Below are 27,411 nucleotides of genomic sequence, written 5' to 3' on the forward strand. Positions count from 1 at the left end.
CCCAGAAACCCACGTAAAGATGGAAGAAGAGAACAGACCACATGAAGTTGACCTAGACACACACACACACACACACACACACATACACACACACACATACACACACACACACACACACACACACACACACACACACACACAAACACCATGGCACACATGATCCGTCCATCACACACAAAATAATAATAGTGAACAAAATAATTTTTAAAAAGTGACCAGGACAGACATCTCAAGATAAGCCACATTAGGAGACCTCAGGCGACCATGCCCTTTAGCACAGATGGAGAACATGAAGGTGGACATGGCATTGAAGACAAGTTCAGAAATCAGTTTTACTCAGAAATGATGCTGTGGGTGTTCCTTTTGCTAGGAAGGGCAGGAGAAAAGTGAAATGATCTCTTGTTCCTCCATGTCACCACATAAATGGAGGCAGGAGACCATTCAGTGACTTTGTGGGAACAGTACCCATAGGAGACAAGAAGAAAAGATTTAGTTATGCTCCTTTGAATAATACTACTTGCAGAATTGCCACTATAGAAATTGCAGAAAATTTGCATAGCTTTGTTATTGAAAACACAGTCTCCTAATACATATATTTTATTAAAAGCAGGGAGTTCCACCTCCTCATTCACTTTACAATGTACGTGCAAACAAAAACGGCCTTTCTGAGCTGCACAGGTAATTTCTAAACCAATAAGGAAGAGCTAATTATTTGCTTTCCTTTGTTAAATGTTTTCTAAGGAGTATTAATTATTCCCTGCTGTATTTGCGGCTGAATTACCTTTTGCCTTTCATTTGCATTTGGTCTCGATAACTACTTGTCTGGATCACAGGTGCACCCCTTCCCTAGGAGCTGAAGCACGCCTACCGGAGCTTGTCAATTTTAAGAAAAACCTCGGCTCAGTGCTAGCACCAAATGGGAAAGCCAGAGCGGCCTGCACCATGATCCTTGCCCACAGCAAACTGAAGGGAGCTTCAGCACGCTGCCTCTGACCTTTTCTCGGAATGGAAACAAAAAGGAAGAAGACAGACTCAAGGGCTGCAAGACGGGCCAGTCAGGAAATTGCTTGCTGTGTGATCACGAAGGACCCCAGTGCCACCTCTGATCCCTCAGAATCTATTTCATAAGAAGCCAGACCTGGTAGCATGTGCTTGTAATCCCAGTGCTGGGAAGGTAGAGGTAGGTGGATTCTCAGGACTAGTCTAATTGACAAACTCCAGATAAAAAGGGGAGGCCTTGTCTCAAGGGGGTAGTGGTTGGTGGATGCCATTCTAAGGAACAACACCTGCAGCTGATCTCTGTCCTGCAACACATACACATGTGCACATGTGCACACACTCATATGCTACACAATCACACACAAAGGAGGGACTCAGAGACTGGTTAGGTCTTAGCGATGTTTTCATTATTAATTCCAGGCCATAGGGACAGCTGAAAGAAGGGATGAGGCTTAGTGAAGGACTGTGACTCGTGTCAACGTCCATCAAAGGACCACTGCTGGAAACAGCAGCTGCGATGAAATCAGCATCTTTAGGGCCAGTCGAGTGTCCCAGCTATTAACAGCCACATCAGTCCATCTCCTTACTGTTTTCCCAACAGTCCACTGGACATCGGACTTCCCTCCAACAACAGACTGTCTTCATTGACAGTGCTGTCCTCTCCTGGTGGCCCAGCTCCAGGTGCTGGGAACAGTGCCACCTACTCACTCTGGTTCATGTCTCATGGCCCACTAGTCACTGTGACACCACTCTGCCAGCTCTCTCCATCACATCTTCCACTTCTTACTCACCGTCCTTATCAGTCAGAGTTCAGTCAGAAAAACAGAACTAATAGGAGAGGTGTATTCTTGTGAGATGCAGAAGTCCACAGATACTCAGGTCCCTTGCATAAAATGCCACAGTGTTGACATCATCTACCCCTACCCTCTAGTTTACTAACAATCCCCAACGCTCTGAAAATGCACCAAAAATGCTATGTAGGTAGTTGCTGCTTTGCTGTGCTGTTTATGGAATGATGATAAGGGGGAAAAAAATCTTATAATCCATTTAGAAGTGAATTGTAATGAATATTTTTGATCTTCAGTTGCTTGGATTTGTGGCTATGAAACTTCTACAGTTACAGAGGTCAGATCTCTGTAGGTCAGAGGTAAATGATCTACCAGCTTCCAAACTCAGATCCTGCCTCAGTGTCCCTATGCGCGTAAGCTTCAAGGATCATTGGTCATGAAAAGTGTTTCAAAGTCACCCAACCAGATGTGATAAGGGCTGCACCCTTCCCACCCTCTCCGAGCACATTAGCATATGGAAGGCTCTGTGAAGAGAGTGAAGAGGCACATTTAAGGGAAACCCATAGTTTCTCAATCTTAGGTGTGAGAGTCCTTTTCCCAGACAATGGCCAGGACCATGTCCCTGAAATAACCTTCCTAAGATACATCTTAGAAACTAAGTCACTGTCAGATTCATTTCCAGCTCCAAACTGGAAAAGCTCATGATGCAACCTATCACACAGATCCAGGGCTGGTCATGCAGTTCCCTGTCCACGCTGCAGCTGGTCCAGGCAGGTTGCTAAGTTTCGGGGTCTTCCTCACTGAAGCTCTGCTTTCACCGTCCCCACATTCTCCTGCCCACGAGCCGACTTATCTTCACATGTACCTTTTAATTCCTTCCACACACAAAAAAGTAGCTAAGATGAAAATGCGTGCATGCTCAGGGTTTAAATAGGCCTATTCTTGTTTGTTGCCATTCCATTAAAGAACACTATTTAAATCTCTCTCCTTTCCAGACTTGCCAGGTTCTTGATGTCAATGGACCTATTGAATCCCACCTTTCAACTCCAAGCTAAGAAGGATGGTTCAAAGATTATAAATGCAACTTTTTCTAAAAGCCTGATTTTCATAACCCCCCCACCTCCGCCCAGCTTCTCCCATTTCAGCTTCCCGCCTCCAGAGCATTTGGAGACTGCTGTGAACTTCCCTTTCAGCCTCTCTCACTGGCTGGCCTTCTGTTCCCTTTGTTCCTGCTGCAGTTTTCCTTTCCTCCCTGGGGTTTTGAGGTGCTCACAAAGTAGGAAGTATGGAGGGGTGTTCTTTTTCTTCCCACAGGACTCCACATGGGCAGGAATTCTAAGGGAGTCCTTGAAGGAACAGCAGGAGGTGAGGAATACAGAAGCAAACGCGAGCACACACACACACACACACACACACACACACACACACACACACACACACACCCTCTTGGTCTTTGAAATCCAACCCAGAGATGGAGGGAGTTTGCCATATCCCATAGCTCCCACATCACCAAGGGCTTGCTGTTGGATGGAACAGGACTTGTGACAGAATTGTGTTGTTGACTTTTCTCACCCCAACGAAGTAATGTAAACAAGATTTTTTTTTTTTTTTTTAGTTCTTAAAAATCACTTTCATATAAAGAACAAATGAAAGCATGGAGATGGACCTGAGCATGTTTGCTTTAGAAATTCAACACAGAATAAAGAGTGCATCTCACAATTCTCTGCAAGCAGGCTCTCCATAAGCATGTTGTTCCTTATATACTTCAATTTCTTCTGGAGAATCCAACCGCATGGCTATAGCTCCTAGGCTTATGTTAATGCTTGCCAAGGCTGGCCATATTGGGCTCTCAGTCCTCATTGGCATCAGAAGGGGAGAGTTTTTCATGAAGGCCCAATAGGTCTCTGCCATGTTGGGCTTCAGCAACAGCCACAGGGAACACACAGCACTCAGGAATCCAAAGAGGAACTTCATTGTCCTATTCAGAGGGCCTGATCCAGCTGGGAGCCCCTCAGCCTTTGGTTCATAGTTCATGTGTTTCCATTCATTTGGCTATTTTTTTCAATAATTGAGTAAAACTGAAATTTATTATAAGCCACAATCGTCCTAGGGACCTCCATGCTATATATATAGCCTCTATGGTTCTATGGGTTGTGGTCTGATTATTCTTTATTTTATATCTAGAATCCACCTATGAGTGAGCACATACCATGACTGTCTTTCTGGGTTTGGGTTACCTCACTCAGGATGATTTTTTCTAGTTCCATCCATTTGCCTGCAAATTTCATGCTTTCATTGTTTTTCTCTGCTGAGTAGTACTCCATTGTGCATATGTACCACATTTTTTCATCCATTCTTCCGTTGATGGGCATCTAGGTTGTTTCCAGGTTCTGGCCATTACAAATAGTGCTGCTCTGAACATAGCTGAGCATGTATCTTTATGGTATGAATCAGCATTCCTTGGGTATATGCCCAAGAGTGGGATGGCTGGGTCTTGAGGTAGTTCGATTCCTAATTTTCTGAGAAACTGCCATACTGATTTCCACAGTGGTTGTACAAGTTTACATTCCCACCAACAGTGGAGGAGTTAAACAAGATTCTTTGCTAAGTGTAGCTGATTTTTAAAAATGAGTGGCAGGCAAGGTCAAATAAAAGCGAAAAGTTTAGTTTTAAAAGGCATAGGCTTGAATTTTAGCTTCTCCATTTCCTGGAAGGTCACATGACCTCAAGCTGACCTATAGCCTCTCTTCCTTTGTGGAATGAAGTGATGGCAGAATTCTTTACAAGGAAAAGAACAGTGAAAATGGAATGAGTTTTGTTCTTCACATGCTTAGACAGAAGCCAGGCAAAGCTCACAGTGCATGAAAGTTGAAGACCATCTCTATTATTTCCTTGACTTGGCATAGATTTAAGATGATCATTACAAGCAATAATTATGGATTTCACTGGAAAACTTCAAAAGCTGATGGCATCGGCTGAACTTGAGTCTTGGAAGATGTATTATGGTTGAGAGGAACACTCATTGAAGATGACATAGTGTAGAGTCGCTGTTAGGTTTTAGGACCAGAAATGACAGTCTAGGTTCAATTCAAGTTGGGCTATAGAAGGATTTCTGGCTGTTAGATAAAAGCCAAGGTTCCTCGCGAACTCTTGAAGCAGGTTCCTCTTTGCCAAAAGGCGTCATTTCCCTTGCCTCGGCTGAGAAGACACACATGGCCTTCCCCTGCCTTATGCCTGTGGCACCTACCAGCATATCAAAGTCCACGCCTGCCTCCCAGTTCCCTCAGTTTCTGTTTGCAATACCAGTTATACATTCCAAAGCCTCCACAGGAGCATCCTGGCCCTTCCAACCTCAGCTCGTGCTTTCTCTACAGGCAAGGCTTTTCCCCCGACCCCTGCTACTCCCACTGTTTTCTTTTCTTGTTGTCTCCACTATTCTCTCCCGCTACCCTCCCTTCTCACAGATAACCTTGGCCATGTTCAGTCCTCTTCTTTTGCTCTCTGCTCTGGACTCTTCCAAACGCCTTTAGATACTTTCTTCCTCTTATCCACAACGAGAACCTTCCTCCAACCATGAACCAGCCATTTTGGTGGTTTATTACTGGGCCTCCTCACATACAGTAACATGGCACCTGAACTGAGAGTGATGTGGGAAAGATGGCCCGGGGCAGGAGGCAGCGTTTGTGCTCAGGTGTGGAGAAGAGGAGGAGGGAGGACTAGACACAAATGAGAGAGAAGTCCTGGGTGAGTGGCAGTTGATGCAGGGAAACTCCATGGAGAGTAAATGTTCACGTGACAGAATCTTAAACCCCCTCCTTTTTTCTAGATGGTGTCTCCTCTACACCTCTATCAAGAGTGCAGTTTGCTCCAGGTGGAACATGGGGACAATGGCTAAGAGCATAGGAACAAAACTTGTTTAAGTTTCAGAGTTTTGTTTAGCAGCCACAAGATTAAAAAAAAAAAAGTGTGACTTTGGGTTGATTGATAGGAATGCTCCAAATCACTAAGAATGAAATAAATGATGTGGATTTGGCTGATAAAACTCTTAATCTAAGACTGTGAGAGGCGATCCTAGCCAGGTTAGAGTGTATTTTATTATTTTGAATGAGGAAAGGGCAGGAACACGTTCTTTATGTTTTATTTTTTCTGAGATTACCATAAAAGGAAGATAGAGATAATATCTACCATTAAATTGTTATGACAAACGAAGAAGTAATCACAGAGACTAGGGACAGCTCAGTGGTTAAGGCCACACAATGCTTTTACAGAGGACCCAAGTGTGGTTCCTGGCAGCTCACAACTGTCTGTAATTCTAGTTCTGGGGGAATCAATGTCCCTGGACTTAGGACACCTGCACTCATCTGGACACCTCCATATACTAACTCTCTCTCACACACACACACACACACACACACACACACACACACACACACACACACACACACACTGACACACATACATACACACATACTCACAAAATTAAAAATAAAAATAAGATCTTTAAAAATATTCACCAGCACAGTGTCTGGCATGTAAGTGGTAGCCTCTTGGAAACCTGCTCCTGTCTTGGCCCACATCTCTGATCTACAAGGAGTTTAACTTGCTAGTAAATTTACAACCAGCAGAGGAACACATATTTCCATAAGAAAGCCCAGATGGGGAACATCAAATGGTTTAAATACTTCCCATCAGCACACACATCCTCCTGCTTTAACCTCCCCAGAACAATTTTCAATTCTTCAGACAGCACTTTTTAATTTCCTGAATAGATATAAAACAAGCAATGTTTTCTTTGGTGGTGTCTTCCTCTCCAGGGAGTTCTTAGAGTTCCCATCCAAAGCTGGGGTGTGAGACTGTCATATTAGCAACAACAGTCCAACCTAGATTCCTGACTGTACCTGTCTTCTAAAACTGAAACTAGAAAAAACATCTTGGTTGTGATAGAGCTGAGTTGTGAAAACCCCTCTTGCCTTGGAGGAGAGTGAGCTTTTGCCAGACTTGCAGCCATGTTTGCCTCGAGATCACTTAAGACTGGCATGCAAACTGCTATTCTATTGTGTATTCAGCTTATGTAAAGTCTAACCTGCCTTTAGCAAAACAATGTAATCAGCCTTACTGTGCCGTGGATTTCCCATGTAATCAGATTTAACAGTCTAAGCTAAATGCATATTAATCTTCAGTTGTAGACTCTTCCATGCCCCCACCCAGAATAATGTATGTGTGTCTGCATGGGTTATAGTAATCATTTGCTGAAAACAGCCAACGGGTTGAAAGTGACCTTAAACAAAACAAATATCCACCATAAATGCTGGAAGCGATATGCAGATGTAGACAGATGACAGTAATTTCTTTCCTTCTAAAACTCTGTTAGAGAGATTTCTGTAAAGGATTTCTCATTCCTTTCCCATCTGTTTTCTGTGCTGTTCAACAAATACAGAGCAAAGCCCTTTGCGAGGGGCAGGCAACACAGATAGACACGACAGACAGACATACAGACAGGTGCACAGACACACAGAGCAGACACAGTAGTACAACACACAGGCACAGCAGATGGGCAACAGGGACAGGTCAGACACACAACAAAGTACAGAGAGGCTGGTAACCATGGACTTCAGACAGATGGACGGCACAGGAAGAGAAGTGGAGAATTCCAGCTTGGGTTTGCTCTTGGTCATACTATTCCAAGAGGAAGTTCTGCCTTATTCTTTAAGGTGACAATAACACGCTTGCTAAGCTTTCTTTTAGATATATACCATCTTGTCAGTGCTGAGGGAAACAACTGGTTTGCTGATATGCTGTTTGCATAGTGCTTATCTGTTCTATACCCGAGCATGCCTGCCTGTTCTATACCCGAGCATGCTTGCCTGTTCTATACCCGAGCATGCCTGCCTGTTCTATACCCAAGCATGCCTGCCTGTTCTATACCCGAGCATGCCTGCCTGTTCTATACCTGAGCATGCCTGCCTGTTCTATACCTGAGCATGCCTGCCTGGTTCTATACCTGAGCATGCCTGCCTGTTCTATACCTGAGCATGCCTGCCTGCTCTATACCTGAGCATGCTTTTCTGCCTCACTGTAAAGTATGAGAAACAGATGGAGAGAGTGAGGAGGAAGGGCAGTGGCTTAAGAAGGCGAAGGAAAGAATGGAATCAGAGAGGCAAATGGTTACATATGCAAAGCAGGCCATAGTAATATGAGCTCCCATTTCCAGTTATCCCACACAATGCCAACTTTTTCCATGGGTCACAGAGAATTACTAGCACCTTGGTGCTGTCTTCCCTTAGTGCCACTCACTCAAAACCCAGCTAGGATGGGCATGTGTGGGCTCTGTAGTATGAGTGCCAGGTGCCCTAGGCACCCAGTGACTAGGAGCTTTCCATTCCTATAGACAAATGGAAACACAATAGTTTTACAATCTTCTATGGATAAGCCCTGGCAAGCACAAATATATGAAAATTACAGGAGTGTCTAAATTGATTTTCAAGATATTTGACATTAATTAGCTGTGAAGAGTAAGATGATAATATTTCCCTCTTAAGACTGTCTACAGAAATACTTCACATGCTTTTTGTCCTAAATCACACTGTTCTATGTTGAGCTGGCATGTTTCCCTGTCTCACTGATGGTGTGGTATCATCCTTAAGAACCATCTCTGGTTACTACAACCTACATGTAATTTGTTCTGAAGATGACGACAGTAGCATCTGAGTTCCTAAGGCATTGACCCAATGGCAGTTATGTTGTTTATCTGATAAAACGATTCTCCGGAGCAAAGGTTTGTCTTGTCACATTAAACCTCTTAAAACCATACAGTTAAACATAAGAAACACTGGATTTGGGAATGTGTATCAATGGTAGAGAGTAGGCTGAATTCAGTCCTTGGTATCCCAAATTAAACAAACAAACAAATGTCATAGGCATCTGAGTACTCTTTGGAGGCAGACATTTTGATGGCCACAGCTGTTGAGTTTAGATATGGTGGGAAGATTACCTGTCCAAGGGATCTCCAGTCCAAACCCGCGCTGCCGATGTACACATGTTGTTTGTCCACAATCCAGAAGGATGACTGCAGCCGGCCTTTGTTGTAGGCGGTCATGTTCATGTATGTCACCTCGGCTCCTAGAAAGGCAAGCAGACACCAGTCAGCCTCTGCTCCCAGACCACGCACCCACTGGCAATCAGGCATCTATAAGCACCAATACCCAGGGCTGTACTGATCACAGTGGAGACCTGGGGAAGCCAGGTATTTGCATAGGGCTGGGGTGGTGAAGGCTCTCATGATGCTACTTTGTTCCTCACCCTAAAAGAAGAAAAAGGATTTGCCCATGTCTACACACAGGAGGCTCTGTACATTGAGATAAGACCATGGCTTCTCAAGTCACCCAGATCAGCATGAAAACCCTCGGGCTATCTGGACGGTGAGGTAGGAGTAGTACACGCTCCTTCTTACTGTTTTGGGATAATGGTAATACAATTTGTAATTTTTAAAAGAATGCCTCACTCACCATCGCACCTGTCCAGGTAGGAAGACACCTTAGGTTCCCATACCTAATTTCATTCTTTTCCTCTTTCCATCGTCTTTCCTTCTCCACTTACTGTATTCATAGTGCAATTTAGATTTAGCCTCTTCTGGCTCTTTTATTTAATAGTTCTTAATTCAAATCATGATTATCCAGGGCTTAATGAGATGGAACCCAGAGCAGTAAACTGTCACTAAGATGGTCATAAAAACCAAACCAAAACAAAAAAACAAAAACAAAAACATAAAAACAAACAAACAAAACAAACCAAAAAAATCCCCCCAAAAAACTACCCCAAGAGCTGAATGTGACGATTTAATCCGAATGTGATATAATCCACTGTCATGTCTTGAAGCATCACCATCCCAATGACATTGCATTGACAACATTAGTTCATTCTGACGCAAGGCCTGTTAAGTGTATTAAAGTCGATTCTCTTAAAAGAGCAGATGTGCATGGATATATCTAATGAACTAAGCTGTTGTGCCTTCAGATACTCAGTATTAATGAGGAGGACATATCTCACCGATATGTTTCCTTGTCAGGATCACGATTTACCAGGAATCTATAACATGGCATGCATAAGGATACTGCCAGGATATTTGACAAGAGAGAGGGTGATTTACACCATGAACTCGACCTCTCACTAGGGAAAACACAAGCTATGCCTCTGTGAGACAAGGATGAAAAGAATGACCTGTGGGGACAGGAGCACCCTGACAGATTCCTCTGAGAGCACAACAACTTAGTTCTTTCTTTGTTTTCCACTCTAGAAGCAAAGTCCATGCGGTCCTTAGCTTTTAGTTATCCTGGCCTAAGACCAGTGGAGGAAGAGTGACAGATCCCAGGGGAGGAGCTACCAGGTACGGTAGAATTTGAATATCAGCACAGGAGGTCATCATCATGACACCCGTGAGTCTGCATGGAGGGGACATAGGGCTCAGAGGCACAGCTTCTACTACAGCTACTCAGGTGAGCGACTCCTGAAAGATGGTCTTGGTTTCCACAGAGCTACCATGCCAGAGTGGCTGAAAACAGTAGAAACTGCTAACTCTCAGTTCTGGGAGTTAGCAGTCCAGCATTGGGCTGGAGGTGAGTGTAATAGTGGGACATTTGCTTGGTCTGCATGACCCCTGGGCTGTTCAGGTCTCAGCATTGCCAAACCAAACCAAGCCAGACCAGACCAGAATAGACCAGACTAGATCAGATCAGACTAACCAAACCATGTCAAACTACCTAAGACAAGTTCATACTCAGGGGTATGAAGAGGGCCATGCTTCTTTCCGAAACCTGTGGGGATCTTTCTTCCTTCTGCCTGGCTTCCAGATGCTCTTGGATTGTGGTTACAGCACTTCATTCTGCCTGCCTGTCACATGCTATCTGTTTACTGGGTTTCTTTTCTTATCAGGACACCAGTCATATATGATGAAGGACCAATCCTACCATAGACACGTCATTTCAACTATTTATATCTGCAATGATATTATTCTCAGCAAAGGTGACATTCTGAAGCATGGAGGATAAAGTCTCCAGTGTGTCTTTTAGGGGATGTGATTCAACTTTAACTGGAGATATATATATATATATATATATGTGTGTGTGTGTGTGTGTGTGTGTGTGTGTGTGTGTGTGTGTGTATACATATACATACATACATACATATACATATATATATATATTTATTTATACACAGCAATAAAAAGATCAGCACTGAAGAAAGGACATTCCCTTGTTTTATAAGAAAATGAAGGTGCCTTTGGGGCTTGGCCCAGATTTTACCTGTAGCACCTGGCTCCAGGCAAATCCTCCATATCCTGTCTAGAAACAATTGGAATGCTCTGAGATATTGCCTGCCCCTCACACAGTGTTGAAATCTTGGCCAAGGAGCAGTTGTTTATCTTCTGTGTGCTGTTTATTAGTTTCAGAGTTTCCCATCTGTTCTTATTAGGTCCGCTCCAGCCCCAGATCACTGAGCCACCTGAGTTCGCAGGGTCCATGGAGACCTTCCCCTTCGAATTTTCTAGTCCATGCTGCTTAAACATTTCTACACTTTGTTACTTGCAGATCCTTCGCCTTGCCATTTAGCCTAAATAGTTTGCATTTGGAACCCATGAGTCCTAGGTGAATCTTCGGCTACTGCCTCCATAGATACTTAAAGATCCCTAAAATGATTCTTGCATAGAAACAGTGGCTTTTCTTTGGCAAAAGTTTACTGAATAATACATATCAGAACTCTGTTCTAAGTCAAAGTCAAGATAAAAGGTATAAGTTGGTTGATTCAATTCAGGCTTGCTAAAGTGTTCTCAGTTAATGCAGGCTCCCTCAACTAAGCACTATAGACTAGACAGTTATAAACACCTAAGTTTTATTTTTTACAGTTCCAAAGGCTGAATGGCTCAACAGCCAGCCATCAGTCCATCTATTATCAGTTGAGGGTCTGTTTCTGTCATAGACGTCCTGACTTCATCCTTACATTGTGGGGGGTGGGGGCAGGGAGCTGCTCTCAGGTCTGTCTCTCTGTCTCTGTCTTGTTTGACAAGGTCTCAGTATGTAACCCATGCTGGCCTCACACTCACAATCCTGCCTTAGCTTCCTGAGTGCAGAGACTAAAGGCATATACAACCCCATCTGGGGTCACTAATCTTACTCAAGAGGGCTTCATGTTCATGATCTCGTAACTTCCTAAAAGTGCTGTCATCTAAAATCAGCACCTTCAGTGTCAGAATTTCAACATGCAAATTTTTCACAGAGCAGGGCAGTGTACTTTTTACAATGGCCAGGATGTGGTCCATTCTGAGAGAGAGCAGAAAGGAGACTCCCCATCACTCTACTAGGGCACCCATGAGAAGGTGAGTCTGTGAAGTACAGTGACTAATTCACAGTTCTGTCCAGGGCCAGAGGTACTCATACAAAAGCCAACAGAATTGGATGTGGAGATGAAGCAATACACAATAATATCATTTCTCTTTTATTAAACATCTCTGGCAGACTCATTGCAATGCCTGGGGACATTTTCTGGTTTATAATAACTGCCAGGAGAATATTACTAGCATTCAGTAGGAAGAAGGTATGGCCATTGCTATATTCCACAAAGCACAGACTAACCCCCAGAACAAGAGTCACCCACCCCTCAGTGTCAGTCCCAAGGATGAGAAATCCTCTCTCACAGCCGTGTGTGTGAGTGTGTGTGTGTGTGTGTGTGTGTTTGTGCCTGAACCTGTATCCCTGCTGTTCCCACAATCATATTCAAAATTCTCTGTCCTTCATGCTCCTGTTTCTAAAGTGTATTTTCTCACATATATATGGGTCCAAAATAGCATTACAAAAAACATTTGTCACTAGCTTTTGAACCAGTTACCAGTGAGACTCACACATCTATCAGCGAGAGTCACATCAGTCATTATAGATTTCTGGAAAGGCTTTCAGATGTTTCCAGAGAGTCGGGCCTGTGGCAGAATCTGTCTTATTAATCCATCTTCTCTTCAAAAGAGGGTCACAGTCAGCCTGTTTCTATAAGCTTCACTTTTATTACCCAGTACGGCTTAATCACTTACTTCACAGCATTTAGAATTCATAGACTTGAAGGCTAAAGGGGAACACTGAAGAGTAAGTGGCCCCATAATCACACATCTCTGCTTTCTAACCATTCAGGAAGGGAGAGGAAGAAAATGTTAAAAGTATCAGTTAACAGTCCAAATGTGGAAAGAGTGAATCCCGATCAACGGAGATGGCTCGGTGGTTAAAATGTTGGTTAAAATATTATCACACAAGCTGAAGAGCCTGAGTCTGCAGCCCCAGGACCCAACCAAAGCCAAACCCAGCATCTCACATCTACAGTCCCAGTACTCCCATGGTAAAGCGGGTCGAAGAGACAGCAGACTCCCTGGAGGCTCTGGGTCAGCCCACCTGACATACAGAGGTTAACAGGAGACCTTGCTTTAAACACAGTGAAGGGTGAACCTCAACATCCAAGGTTGATCTCTGGCCTTCACACTCAAACCATGGCACATATGCCATACACACACACACACACACACACACACACACACACACTCATGTATACAAACACACACATATCTGTACATACACAAGTGCACACATACACTCACACATGTATGTGCACACTCATACATGTATGAATTACATATGTGCACATATTCACACATATGTACACATTCATACATGTATATGAACATAGTCATACATATATGTATACACATACATGTATAAACACATATAGTGAAACTTAAGAGCTCACCGCAGTTCCAACATCTCTTGAAATATCCTGAAATCATGATGAGGAATTTTTTAAGTGGCTCATGAAAGTCTGTCTTTAGTTTTCTAGTTTAGATTACAAGGGCAATTTTTAGGAGCTGTCTCTTCCTTCCTACATGTTTTCCTGAATATTCTTCTCTGCATAAAGCCATGCTTTGATTATTATTTAATACTCCATTACCAATGTTACCTATAGGAATGGGTGATTTTATAAACCATTGGCTTAAAAGTAAAAATTATGCTTAAAAAGAACAATTCACTCTGATCTGAAAATTAAATTTTCTTAATGATATCCTTTAATTATTCTTAAACATACAAAGTTCTAAACTCACAACAGATCAGCAAAAACATTTACTACAGTGGCTCACCATTCAATCAGACAATGATAAGGTCTGTTAGCTAGAAACCCGACTTACGACATCTACTCTGCCCTTCCTTAAAGCACATAGCTACCTTTTCCACTGCCGAGCTGGGGAGAGGGAATAAGGATTGCTTCTGATCCCCCCCATGGTTTTAATTGTCTTGCCATTTGCTAGCCAGTGACCAGCTTCTACAACCTGTGTTCCAAGATTCTGAGAGAGATTCATATGCTTAGATTACACATGATACTTCAACAGTTTGGAGGCTCACCAGGTAGCAAAGTCACATGGCTACCTTGGTCAGATTGAATGGAAGAAATAAGCATTCACTGGGACATTAATAAGAGCAATTTTAAAATAATGAAGAATAATCTAGGAATAAGGCACTTTGAACATTCTCCCAGGATCTCATGGTAAAAACTGGCTACCACCCTGTGATGCTACCTGGAGCTGATGGAACCTCCAAGAAGTGAGACCCATGGAAGGAAATTAGGCCTCTGTGTTGTGCACTTGAAGGGGATTGTAGAAGCCCTTCTTCTCCTTACCTCCTGGACACCATGAGATAAGAAGCTTAGCTCTAGCCTGCATTCACCACTACAGGCTTCAGAACAAGAGACCAAGACTCTGGATTTAAACCTATGAAACTGAAAGCCCCAATAAACTTTTCTTTCTTCTCAGTTAGGAATCCCAGCTAACATAGTGACATGATTGGAATGTTTTTTTGCTTTTGCTCTTGATTTTCATTTTGAGATAGGGTCTCACTATGTGGCTCTTGGCTGACCTCAAACTCACAGAGATCCACGTGCCTCTGCCTCTTGAGTGCTGGGATTCAAGGTGTGCTCACGATTTGAAGTTTTAAAAATTCAATTGAAGCAGTCAACTCTTTGATTGACAGTGGTGGAAACAAGGAAGGATCCAAATGTTCTAATGATAAAATAATTTACAACATGGGACATCAAGAGATTAGAACTATGATTGAAAAGTCAGTGTATGATGGAGTATCTGGGCCAACTAATATCTCAATGAAAGTCTCAGGAAAGAAAAAGAAACTTCCTCCAAGGCAGGAAATTTAGATATGTGGTGTGATTTGCATGTGAAATGTCTCCCGTAGGACCATATGTGTGAACACTTGGCTGGTGGCCCTGTGTGGGAGGTTGGTAGAACCTTTAAGATGTGGAGCCCCGCTGGAGGAAGTGGATCGCTCAGGACTGGTTTTAAAATTTTATAACCTGCTTCACTTCCTGTTAGCTTGCTGCTTCCTGACTACTGATGTAATGTGACAAGATGGCCACCTGTTCCAATGCCTGTGCTTTCCTGTCATCATAGACTGTGCTGCCTGGAACTATCAGCCCCAATAAATCTCTACTTCTTCAAACTGCTTCTGAACAGACTTTTAGCCAAAGTAACCAAAGAAGTCACCGTTTGCTATGTCCATAATCCAATCATGGTAGTTCTAGAGAGCCAAAGTCAGAGGGGAAGAAACTATAACATAAAGCAAAATCTCTAAGAATTGAAAAATGAAACCTTTTTAAATTGAAAAGCCCACCCACAGCTGATAAGAAAATAAAACAGACCCTACACATCATAACCTGCCAAGGGAGATTCCAAAAGCTATTGGAGTGAATCAAACAAACCACGATAATAACTTGCAAGAATTATTTAACATGCTTTTTAACTGCAACAACAAAAACTAGGAAACTGAGGGCAAATAAATCTGTGCTTGTAACAAAGACTGAAGATAAAAGAAAAATATTTTGTTCTTATAACCAAAACACAGATTCTTCCAGGAACTAATAAAAAAATTAAGTGCTGTTTACAAATGGAAAGATTTTATAACTGTGTAATTTGGGGTAGATGAATTTAATTTTATTGGGGACAACAGTGGTCATAACTGTAATACATGTATTGTCATTATATTTACCAGAAGGGAAACTCAGTAGATTTTAATATTTAGGTGCATATTCAATACCATTTAAATTTGGTTACTAGACACAGTCATGACTGTCCTACTAAAATCACTATGTTCACATGGTGCTTTACAGTAAAAAAAAATCAAAGAGTCATGAAGAATTTGCTCATCTTTGTGTATGGCCATGCCACCCTGAGCATGCCTGGTCTGATCTTAGGAACTAAACAGGGTCAGGCCTGGTTAGAACTCTGATGAAAGAATTAGCTCATTCCCCAGTTTTATATCTAAGACAAGCACAAGAGAATGGTTTTCAAGGGAAAGAGATGACTTGCCTGATACCACAGTGACAAATTCCCCCATCGCCTACTCTCCTCTTCTCTTTTTTGCAGTGCCTGGGGTCCGATCCACTGCCTTGAATGTGGCAAGCAAACACTGGGCACTGAGCTACATCTGCAGCCCAAACCCAAGGTCTTGACTGCCAAGTAAGGATTCTGCTTGCTTCATGGCCAGAATCACATGACAGTCTTTTCTAATAACTATAGAGACTTTACTCTTATAAGTGGTGATGCTTGGAACTTATTAAAAGAGATTCAATATCCTTAACCAAAGGTCAAAAGAAGATAAGAGAGAATAAGGAAGGAGAACATGATATGCTTCCAATATCTGGGCTTTACTCTTTAACTCGAAGAGATAGCACAATTGATGACCCTGTTTTAGGAGCCCAATAGACATGAAAAGAAATGTCAGACAAACTTAATGATTGAATGAATGTGAGCATCTCATCTCTGTCTATGGCTGTAGGCAATTACTTGTGATCTCCATTAAGATCAGAGTAGACCTAATAAGCAGCGAAGGCCTCAGCACTGTGAAGGAAATAAGATAGGAGAACAATCCTTCGTATGTGGGAAGTATGGTTAAATTAAACTTCAAAGCTGGTTCCATTCCAAGCCAAAAATCATAACAAAAGGAAACATCAGACAGTTAGACAGTACTTACTAACACGACTTAAATAAAACTCCCAAATGTTGACATTTCCATTGTTCCTTCCTTTGAGAACCAATAGTTTCAACATTATTCTTCTTTCAAGAATGTTGTGTTCCGTTGCAAAGGAGATAGGAATTCCTTTCTTTACCACCTTCTCAAGGAACTCACTGAAAGGGAAGTAAGGTTTTCTTCCCACTGTTCCTTTCAGCCAACCTTGTATTCAGTGAATGAGGTTTCCTACTGACAGCGTTGGACAGCTCCAAGGGCCCTGAATTCTTGGTGGCTTTGTTCCCAGTCTTCTTACTAACCTACCCAGTACCCATTAGCTCTGAGTTCCTATTAATCTTATATGTATATATACCTATACACACACACACACACACACACACACACACACACACACACACACATATATATGTCATATATATGTATGATGGGGAAAAGACAAGGATATTGACACACTCTGTGAAGTAGCCATGGGTAAAAATTAAGTCATATGTGAGGTGAAGAGGCAGTCCCAGATGTCAGTGAGAACCAAGTCACTGTGGAGACGGAGGAGCTGAAGCTAAAGCCAGTTGCTAGGGAGACAGAGAGTGGGGCAGAAAACAAGGACTGGGGAATGGGTTCGGGAGTCTGATCTACCACTCAAGATGTGTCTCCTCGGAATTTACTGGCCTGTTGAGGTCTCCCTGAGTCTCGGTGGCAGGGCATGCCATAGGCACCTCCCTAGATGAGCCAGCACTAGACATACCTGAACTCATCTACTGTTTATATTTTTTTTTCAGTTCTACCAATAACCCTGATGAAAGGATTGGATGGGAAGGAAGAGTACAAGATGGGAAAGGGAGGTGAGAAGGTAGATTTGGAAGAAAATAATAAACACAGAAGACATCTCTAGCTCGTGCTAGACTCAAGGAAGGGCCCACATGTCAGAATTCTTCATCTGAGCCTCCACCACTGAGCAGCTGAGAGTCTCTGAGCAGTTCACCTAAATTCCCGTGCCTTAGTTTGCTCTCCAAAAATGGGGACTCAATAAGAGAAGACTTTTCAGATGACTATCATGAGATCTCTGTGTTAAGAGAGTGAGGCAGGTGCACGCAGGAAAGGCTCAGACATGTGAATCCACATGCAATTGTTTTCTGTAACCATCCTTAAGAGTCATGCCATTGCTTGTTGAGCACTGTCTTCTTTATTAGAGTGTAAGTCTCATGAGGGAAATGAGAGCTCTGACTCAGCCACATTTGGGGACACATAGTCACTTTCTGTTGAAGAACCACATGTAGATACACCTCCTTCAAAAGCTACTGAGATGTCAAAGCACATACTTTATTGTCATGTGGCAAATTAACCATATGCAACCAAAAGAAATTCTTAAGTTCCAAAATTAAATCCTTCATGGTTAATGTCGATTCACCACACCCAGCGAAAAACTGAGTGTGTAACCAGGAAGCTCCCAACTCTTCATTCAGCCCGAGAAACTCAGAACTTTGAAGTAGGAAACATTCCCAGGACGTGAAAGGAAATGAGAACCAAGAATATGGGGGTGGTCTGGGGGGGGGGGAGAAGGAGAGGAGAGGAGACTGCATGAAAGAGAATGAGAACATGTGAGTTTGTGTTATGAAAGAAAAGGAAGACGCCTTAAATCCAGGCCAAGCAGTAATCTGAAAGTCAAGGACCTGCTGCACCCTCTACTCTTCCCAAAGCTATTGGTGTCTGGCTTCCTTTCAGTGCAGAGCTGTTCCGGCCTAGAGCTCCCTGTCACAGATGTACACTATAAACTGTGATCCTTTTGTCCAGTTCCCTCTTGGCTGTCAATGTAAAAAATGGGAGGAGCCAGCCTGCCCCTGACGACTTCCCTTCTGGACCAGAGGTGAGTGCCTGGGTCCAGCCCGGACCCCATCCCTGGCCACCAGCCACCCCGGGAGGACCTGCCCAACTTGGCACCAGGTTCTGGCCACCGGGCAACTCCCCTTCTAGCCCCACCGGGAGGGATCCTCTTTTCCAAGCCCCCGGCAGCCCCTGCAGTCTCCGCGCCCTGCCCCCACGCCCATCTGCCCAAGACCCCAGCCACTTCCTGAGACTTAGAGACCGGCCCCCAGCTCCCAGCCTGCCCCAGAGGACTTCCCTTCTGGACCAGAGGTGAGTACCCGGGTCCAACCCGGACCCCATCCCTGGGCACCAGCCACTCCTGAGAGGCCTGCCCAGCTTGGTGCCAGGTTCTAGCCACCGGGCAGCTCCCCTTCTAGCCCCACCGGGAGGGATCCCCTTTTCCAAGCCCCCGGCAGCCCCTGCAGCCTCTGCGCCCTGCCCCCACGCCCATCTGCCCAAGACCCCAGCCACTTCCTGAGACTTAGAGACCGGCCCCCAGCTCCCAGCCTGTCCCCGATTGCCATTCTGGACCAGAGCTTGCCCCTGACTTCCCTTCTGGACCAAAGAGTTGGACAAGAGAACTCCCTTTTGGACAAGAGAGAGAGTCTTCCTGAGTCTGTCAGCTCTTTGTGAAACAAGTACACTGATAAGACCAAGAAGAAACCACAAGGAGATGGGCAGACGTCAAAGCAGAAGTACATACAGCAAAATGAAGAGCAATACAGCATCACCAGAACCTAGCTCGCCTCCAACATCTAGACCTGAACACCAAAAATTGGAAGAAGCAGAAGAAAGTAGCCTTATGAGTAACTTCATGAAGAAGGTAGAGGCTTGTGTAGAGGAAAAGACAAGAAAATTGGAAGAACGCTGTAAACAACTAGAGGAAAGGGCAAACAAATTAGAAGAAAACAATAAAGCCCTCCAAGAAAACAATAAAGTCCTGGAAGAAAACATTAAAATCCTGGAAGAAAACAATAAAGCACTGAAAGAAAATCATGAAAAAGCAATGAAACAAACAAAGGAAACAGTCCAAGAACTGAAAAGGGAAATTGAAAAAATAAAAAAGACACAAACAGAGGGAATGCTGGAAATAGAAAACCTGAGTAAAAGATCAGGAACTTCGGATGCAAGTATAACCAACAGAATGCAAGAGATGGAAGAGAGGATTTCTGGCATTGAAGATACAGTAGAAGAAATAGTTCCATCAGTCGAAGGAAACACTAAAGCCAACAAAGTCATGAACCAAAATGTCCAAGAAATCTGGGACACCATAAAAAGACCAAACCTACGAATTATAGGGATAGAAGAAGGTGAAGAATACCAACTCAAAGGCACAGAAAATATATTCAACAAAATTATAGAAGAAAACTTTCCCAACTTAAAGAAGGAAATGCCTATGAAGATACAAGAAGCCTATAGAACACCAAACAGACTAGACCCCCAAAAAAAGTCCCCTCGACACATAATAATTAAACAACTAAATGTACAGAATAAAGAAAGAATATTAAGAGCAGCCAAGGAAAAAGGCCAAGTGACCTATAAAGGTAAACCCATCAGAATAACACCCGATTTCTCAATGGAGACTTTGAAAGCCAGAAGGACCTGGACAGATGTAATGCAGACACTAAGAGACCATGGATGTCAGCCCAGACTAATATACCCAGCAAAACTTTCAATCATCATAGACGGAAGGAACAAGACATTCGAAGACAAAGCCAGATTTAAACAATACCTATCCACAAACCCAGCCCTGCAGAAAGCACTAGAAGGAAAATTCCAACCGAGGGAAGTCAGATACACACTTGAAAACACAGGCAATAGATAAAGCCACAACAGTAAACCCCAAAGAAGAGAAGTACACACACACTACCACCAAAAATAACAGGGATGAAGAATCACTGGTCATTAATATCCCTTAATATCAACGGACTTAATTCACCTATAAAAAGACATAGACTTACAGAATGGATACGAAAGCAGGACCCATCTTTCTGCTGCATACAAGAAACACATCTCAAATTCAAAGATAGACACTACCTAAGAATAAAAGGCTGGGAAAAGACTTTTCAATCAAATGGTCTTAAGAAACAAGCAGGGGTAGCCATCCTGATATCCAACAAAATAGACTTCAAACTAAAATCAATCAAAAGAGATCAAGAAGGACATTACATCCTCGTCACAGGAAAGATCGACCAAGATGAAGTTTCAATTCTGAACATATATGCCCCAAACACAAGGGCACCCACATATGTAAAAGAAACAATACTAAAGCTTAAACCACATATAAAACCCCACACATTAATAGTGGGAGATCTCAACACCCCACTTTCACCACTGGACAGATCTCCCAAATCGAAACTTAACAGAGAAATAAAGGACTTAACCGATGTCATGACCCAATTGGACCTAATAGATATCTACAGAACATTTCATCCTAACAAGAAAGAATATACTTTCTTCTCAGCACCCCATGGAACTTTCTCTAAAATCGACCACATACTTGGCCACAAAGCAAATCTCAACAGATACAAAACAATCAGAATAACCTCCTGTGTTCTATCAGATCACCATGGTTTAAAGCTAGATTTCAACAACAACAAAAACTACAGAAAACCTACAACCTCATGGAAACTGAATAATGCTCAACTGAATCACCAATGGGTTAAGGAAGAAATAAAGAAAGAAATTAAAGACTTCCTAGAGATCAATGAAAATGAAGACACCACATACCCAAACTTATGGGACACTATGAAAGCAGTGTTAAGAGGGAAATTCATAGCACTAAATGCCCACATAAAGAAGTTGGAGAAATCGCACACTAGTGAATTAACAGCACATCTGAAGGCTCTAGAACAAGAAGAAGCAAAGTCTCCCAGGAAGAATAGACGCCAGGAAATTATCAAAGTGAGAGGTGAAATTAATAAATTAGAAACTAAGAGAATAATACAAAAAATTAATGAAACAAAGAGTTGGTTCTTTGAGAAAATCAACAAGATAGACAAGCCCTTATCCAAACTAACCAAAAGACAGAGAGAGAGAATCCAAATCAACAAAATCAGAAATGAAAAGGGGGATATAACAACAGACATTGAGGAAATCCAGAGAATTATAAGGTCATATTTCAAAAACCTCTACTCCACAAAACTGGAAAACCTAAAAGAAATGGACATTTTTCTGGATAGATACCACATATCTAAGTTTAATCAAGACCAGATAAACTATTTAAATAGTCCAATAACCCCTAAGGAAATAGAAACAGTCATTAAAGGTCTCCCAACCAAAAAAAGCCCAGGACCAGATGGTTTCAGCGCAGAATTCTACCAGATCTTCAAAGAGGAGTTAATACCAATACTCTCTAAATTGTTCCACATAATAGAAACAGAAGGAACATTACCAAACTCCTTCTATGAGGCTACAATTACCCTGATTCCTAAACCAAACAAGGATGCAACAAAGAAAGAGAACTACAGACCGATCTCCCTCATGAACATTGATGCAAAAATACTCAATAAAATACTGGCCAACAGACTCCAAGAACACATCAGAACAATTATCCACCATGATCAAGTAGGCTTCATCCCAGGGAAGCAAGGGTGGTTCAACATACGAAAGTCCATCAATGTAATACACCATATAAACAAACTCAAAGAAAAAAACCACATGATCATCTCACTAGATGCAGAAAAGGCATTTGACAAAATCCAACACCCCTTCATGATAAAAGTCTTGGAGCGATCAGGAATACAGGGAACATACCTAAACATAATAAAGGCAATATATAGCAAACCAACAGCCAACATCAAATTAAATGGAGAGAAACTCAAAGCAATTCCACTAAAATCAGGAACGAGACAAGGCTGTCCACTCTCCCCATACTTATTCAATATAGTTCTTGAAGTTCTAGCCAGAGCAATAAGACAACATAAGGAGATTAAGGGGATTCAAATTGGAAAGGAAGAAGTCAAGCTTTCCCTATTTGCAGACGACATGATAGTATACTTGAGTGACCCCAAAGATTCCACCCAGGAATTGATAAAGCTTATAAACACCTTCAGCAACATAGCAGGATACAAGATCAACTCAAAAAAATCAGTAGCCCTCCTATATACAATGGACAAAGAAGCTGAGAAGGCAATTAGAGATACATCACCCTTTACAATAGCCAAAAATGACATAAAATACCTTGGGGTAACACTAACCAAGCAAGTGAAGGACCTATATGACAAGAACTTTAAGTCCCTGAAAAAAGAAATTGAAGAAGATCTCAGAAAATGGAAAGATCTCCCATGCTCATGGATAGGCAGGGTTAACATAGTAAAAATGGCAATCTTACCAAAAGCAATTTACAGATTCAATGCAATCTCCATCAAAATACCAACACAATTCTTCACAGATCTGGAAAGAACAATACTCAACTTCATATGGAAAAACAAAAAACCCAGGATAGCTAAAAGAAACCTGTACAATAAAACAACTTCTGGAGGCATCACAATCCCCGACTTCAAGCTCTACTATAGAGCTACAGTAATAAAAACAGCCTGGTATTGGCATAAAAACCGACATGTGGACCAATGGAATCGAATTGAAGACCCTGACATTAACCCACACACCTATGGACATATAATTTTTGACAAAGAAGCCAAAAGTGTACAATGGAAAAAAGAAAGCATCTTCAACAAATGGTGCTGGCATAACTGGATATCAGCGTGTAGAAGGCTGCAAATAGATCCATATCTGTCACCGTGCACAAAACTTAAGTCCAAGTGGATCAAAGACCTCAACATAAATCCAGCTACTCTGAACCTGCTAGAAGAGAAAGTAGGAAATAGTCTTGAACGCCTTGGCATAGGAGATCACTTCCTAAATATAACACCAGTAGCGCAGACACTGAGACAAACAATCAATCAATGGGACCTCTTGAAACTGAGAAGCTTTTGTAGAGCAAAGGATACGGTCAACAAGGCAAAGCGACAGCCTACAGAATGGGAAAAGATCTTCACCAACCCCACATCTGACAGAGGACTGATATCCAGAATATATAAGGAACTCAAGAAATTAGACATCAAAAGGACCAACAGTCCAATTGAGAAATGGGCTTTAGAACTAAACAGAGAATTCTCAACAGAGGAATCCCAAATGGCTGAAAGACATTTAAGGAATTGCTCAACTTCCCTAATCATCAGGGAAATGCAAATCAAGACAACTCTGAGATACCACCTTACGCCTGTCAGAGTGGCTAAGATCAAAAACACTAAAGACACTTTATGCTGGAGAGGATGTGGAACTAGGGGAACTCTCCTCCACTGCTGGTGGGAATGCAAGCTTGTACAACCACTTTGGAAATCAATATGGCGCTTTCTTAGAAAATTGGGAATCAATCTCCCCCAAGATCCAGCTATACCACTCCTGGGCATATACCCAAGAAATGCTCAATCATACCACAAGAGCACCTGCTCAGCTATGTTCATATCAGCATTGTTTGTAATAGCCAAAACCTGGAAACAACCTAGATGCCCTTCAACTGAAGAATGGATAAATAAATTGTGGCACATATACACAATGGAATACTACTCAGCAGAGAAAAACAATGACATCACTCGGTTTGCAGGCAAATGGATGGATCTAGAAAAAATCATCCTGAGTGAGGTAACCCAGACTCAGAAAGACAAATATGGTATGTACTCACTCATAGGAAGATGCTAGATGTGGAACAAGGATGACTAGACTGCTACTCACATCACCAGTGAGGCTACCTGGAAAACGGGACCCCAAAAAAAGACACGGAGAAATGGACGAGATCTACATGAATAGCCTGGTCATGAGTGGGAACAATGAAGGGCGACAGTCGAGGGAAAGAGTGGGAGATCCTAGCTGGATCAAGAAAAGAGAGGGAGAACAAGGAATAGGAGACCATGGTAAATGAAGACCACATGAGAAGGTGAGGAGGGGAGGAAGCAGAGAGCTAGGGAGGCCCACGGAGATCCACAAAGATACCCCCTCAAAAGACTGCTGGCAATGGTCACGAGACGGCAGGAACTGATCTACTCTGGTGATGGGATGGCCAGACACCCAGATAGTGGTGCCATAAACCCCATCCAAGGACTGAGGAATCTGAAGGCAGACATCCACGTCTGGGTCCCTGGTGGAGCACTGGGAGTCTAATTAGTGAGAAAGAAGAGGGTTTATATGAGCGAGAATTGTTGAAGCCAAGGTTGGATAAAGCACAGGGACAAATAACCAAATGAATGGAAGCACAGGATCTATGAACCAAAGGCTGAGGGGCCCCCAACTGGATCAGGCCCCCTGAACGGGTGAGACAGTCATTTGGCTTGATCTGTTTCGGAGGCAGCTGTGCATTGGTGCCAGGTCCTGGGCTCGTTGCATGAGTTGGCTGTTTGAATCCTGGGACTTATGCAGGGACACTTGGCTCGGTCTGGGAGGGGGGAATGGACCTGCCTAGACTGAGTCTACCAGGTCAACCCCGGTCCTCGGGGGAGACCTTGATCTGGAGGAGGTGGGAATGGGGGGTGGGCTGGGGGGAGGGGTGGGCGAGAGGGGGAGAACAGGGGATTCTGTGGCTATTATGTTGAACTGAATGGTGTTGTAAAATAATAATAATAATAATAAAAAAAAAATGGGAGGCGTTTTTTCAGGAAACAACCCCTGACAAGGAAGAAAGAACTTGAACCATTTCGAGCAAATAGAATCGTGTCCTTATGAGATAATGTCCTCTCTGTCACCCTGCATGGACACTCATGGCATCTATGAGCCAGGAGGTGGCTTCCTGATAGACACCAAATCTTCTAGTGCCTTAGTCTTGGACTTCTCTGCTTCTACTGTTCTTAGAAATGAATTCCTGTGGTACATAAGCCATACCATGTGTGATGTATGGTTACAAGATGTGTGATCACAAAGACTTTGCATAAAAGCAAGCATACATAAATAATACATTATTTTCATATTGATTCCATGTTGCAATAATCATATGTTAGAGGTGTTGGATTAAATATAACTATCAAGGGAGCTTCATTATTTAAAACAGGTGAGTTATAAGAAGTGCTCCAGAGGGATCTGATGTAAGTCAGCAGCTTACAGAAGCCACAAAGTGACCAAATTCCATGTTTGTCTTTACAAGTTCCCCATTTGCTCTAAAATTTTATGGGACTTCTTATTTTGTTTTAAAATAAAAGTCTTTATTCAAGATGTAAGCTGCTATCTCTCAGTCTCCAGAAGGAATTACCTTTGCTTTGGGGCAATATATCTCCCCCAAACTAACCTATAAGCCTGCTGCTTTAAGTCATTCAAATTTAAATGTTACCAAGTGATATAAAGGGAGAGTTACACCATGGGAAATATTTTGCTTTTCAACAAAATACAACTTATGAATACAGAGTTTTCATAAACTATTTTCTATAAGACAGTGAGCATCACTGCTTCTAAAATACAGGCTCAATATTGGTAGGAGGGCAAATATCAGACTAAACTAACTTAGTCATAGGTTCTGGTGGCCATTTTTTCCAACTTTGAATTCCTCTTTTTTTCAATTCCTCCATTAGTAGAATGTGGCCCTGGTTGCAAATCATCCTTTAGGCTGAAATCCATGGAGAAAGAATTTGACTTATAATCAACTGAAATTTGATAGCTGTGATATCCCAGATAAAAATAAGAAGGAAGCCAGAACACTGCAGAATTGTTATCACCAATCAAGTGAGGGACAGAGCATGCATGGTATAGCTCAGGAGAATCCCCTAAATTTATTTGTAAAAATTTTTTCCTCCAAATGCTTAAAGAATAAAAATTGTGAGGGGATTAGGTAAAGAAAGGACCAGATTCCACAACCCTGTACAAATACCAAAGACAATGTGTCATTTTTCTCCTGCAGAATATATGCATGAGTAATGCATTAATTATATCCATCATATTTCATATCACGGGATAGGTAAATAAAAATATTTCTGTGATTGGTGGGGAAAGAAAAAAGCTTCACCTGGTGGTTATTAACTTATGATTTCTAGTTCCAATCTGCCCTTCGATGTGTGCTCCAGAATAATGGAAGCAATTCTCCTAAGTGTCCTGTGCAGACAGTGAGCATGGCTTTAGTTTTCTGAGTAGAGGTGCTGTGAGAACCGTGCAGGGGGAGGGTCCTCCTCTTGCTACATCCAGCTAGTTCACAGTGGTGTGGGTGTGAGGATGTGCCCATGCGCATGCGCACACAGACACACACAGACACACACACTCACTAAGAGAGAGAGAGAGAGAGAGAGAGAGAGAGAGAGAGAGAGAGAGAGAGAGAGAGAGAGAGAGAGAGAGAGAGAGAGAAACCTTGAACCCTTGCTGGTGGTAAAGCTTCCCAGGACCCTTTCCTCATTGACACCATGGGTTTGGAGTCTCCTTCTGTGACTAGAGCTCCTATTTCCTTGCCTTCTTTACTTGCTGGTTACCAGTCATGGCTTACCTGTGCTCTGCCTGCACCCTAGACCAAGACTGCCAGATGGAGGAGAATAAAACAAAGCTTCTGGTTAGATTAGAATTTCAAATAAACAACAATATCGGTGTAAGCACTTCTATAAGTGTAGCCTATATAGTATTTGAATCAACATTTATATTGTATTTCCTATCTTTTTTTTCTAGCAACAGCACTCAAAGGAATGCTACTCTTAGATTCCCACAGACTTGTTCATGCAACACAGCCTATGAACCCGTCATTA

At 42.5% G+C, this 27,411-nt stretch overlaps 1 protein-coding gene across 5 annotated transcripts in view; it reads right to left on the bottom strand.

Annotated features, from left to right (window-relative positions):
• The window catches only part of Pld5 (phospholipase D family member 5), a 379,814-nt gene that overhangs the window by 75,578 nt on the left and 276,825 nt on the right, over positions 1 to 27,411 (bottom strand). For all 5 annotated transcript variants that reach the window (XM_076548018.1, XM_042258659.2, XM_076548019.1 and 2 more), the window contains one exon: positions 8,779 to 8,906. In XM_076548018.1, coding sequence (XP_076404133.1) covers positions 8,779 to 8,906 — 128 coding nt within the window. The remainder of the gene's footprint in view (positions 1 to 8,778; positions 8,907 to 27,411) is intronic.

Source organism: Peromyscus maniculatus, chromosome 11 (genome assembly GCF_049852395.1).
Source record: "Peromyscus maniculatus bairdii isolate BWxNUB_F1_BW_parent chromosome 11, HU_Pman_BW_mat_3.1, whole genome shotgun sequence".
NCBI classification, from domain to species: Eukaryota; Metazoa; Chordata; class Mammalia; order Rodentia; family Cricetidae; genus Peromyscus; species Peromyscus maniculatus.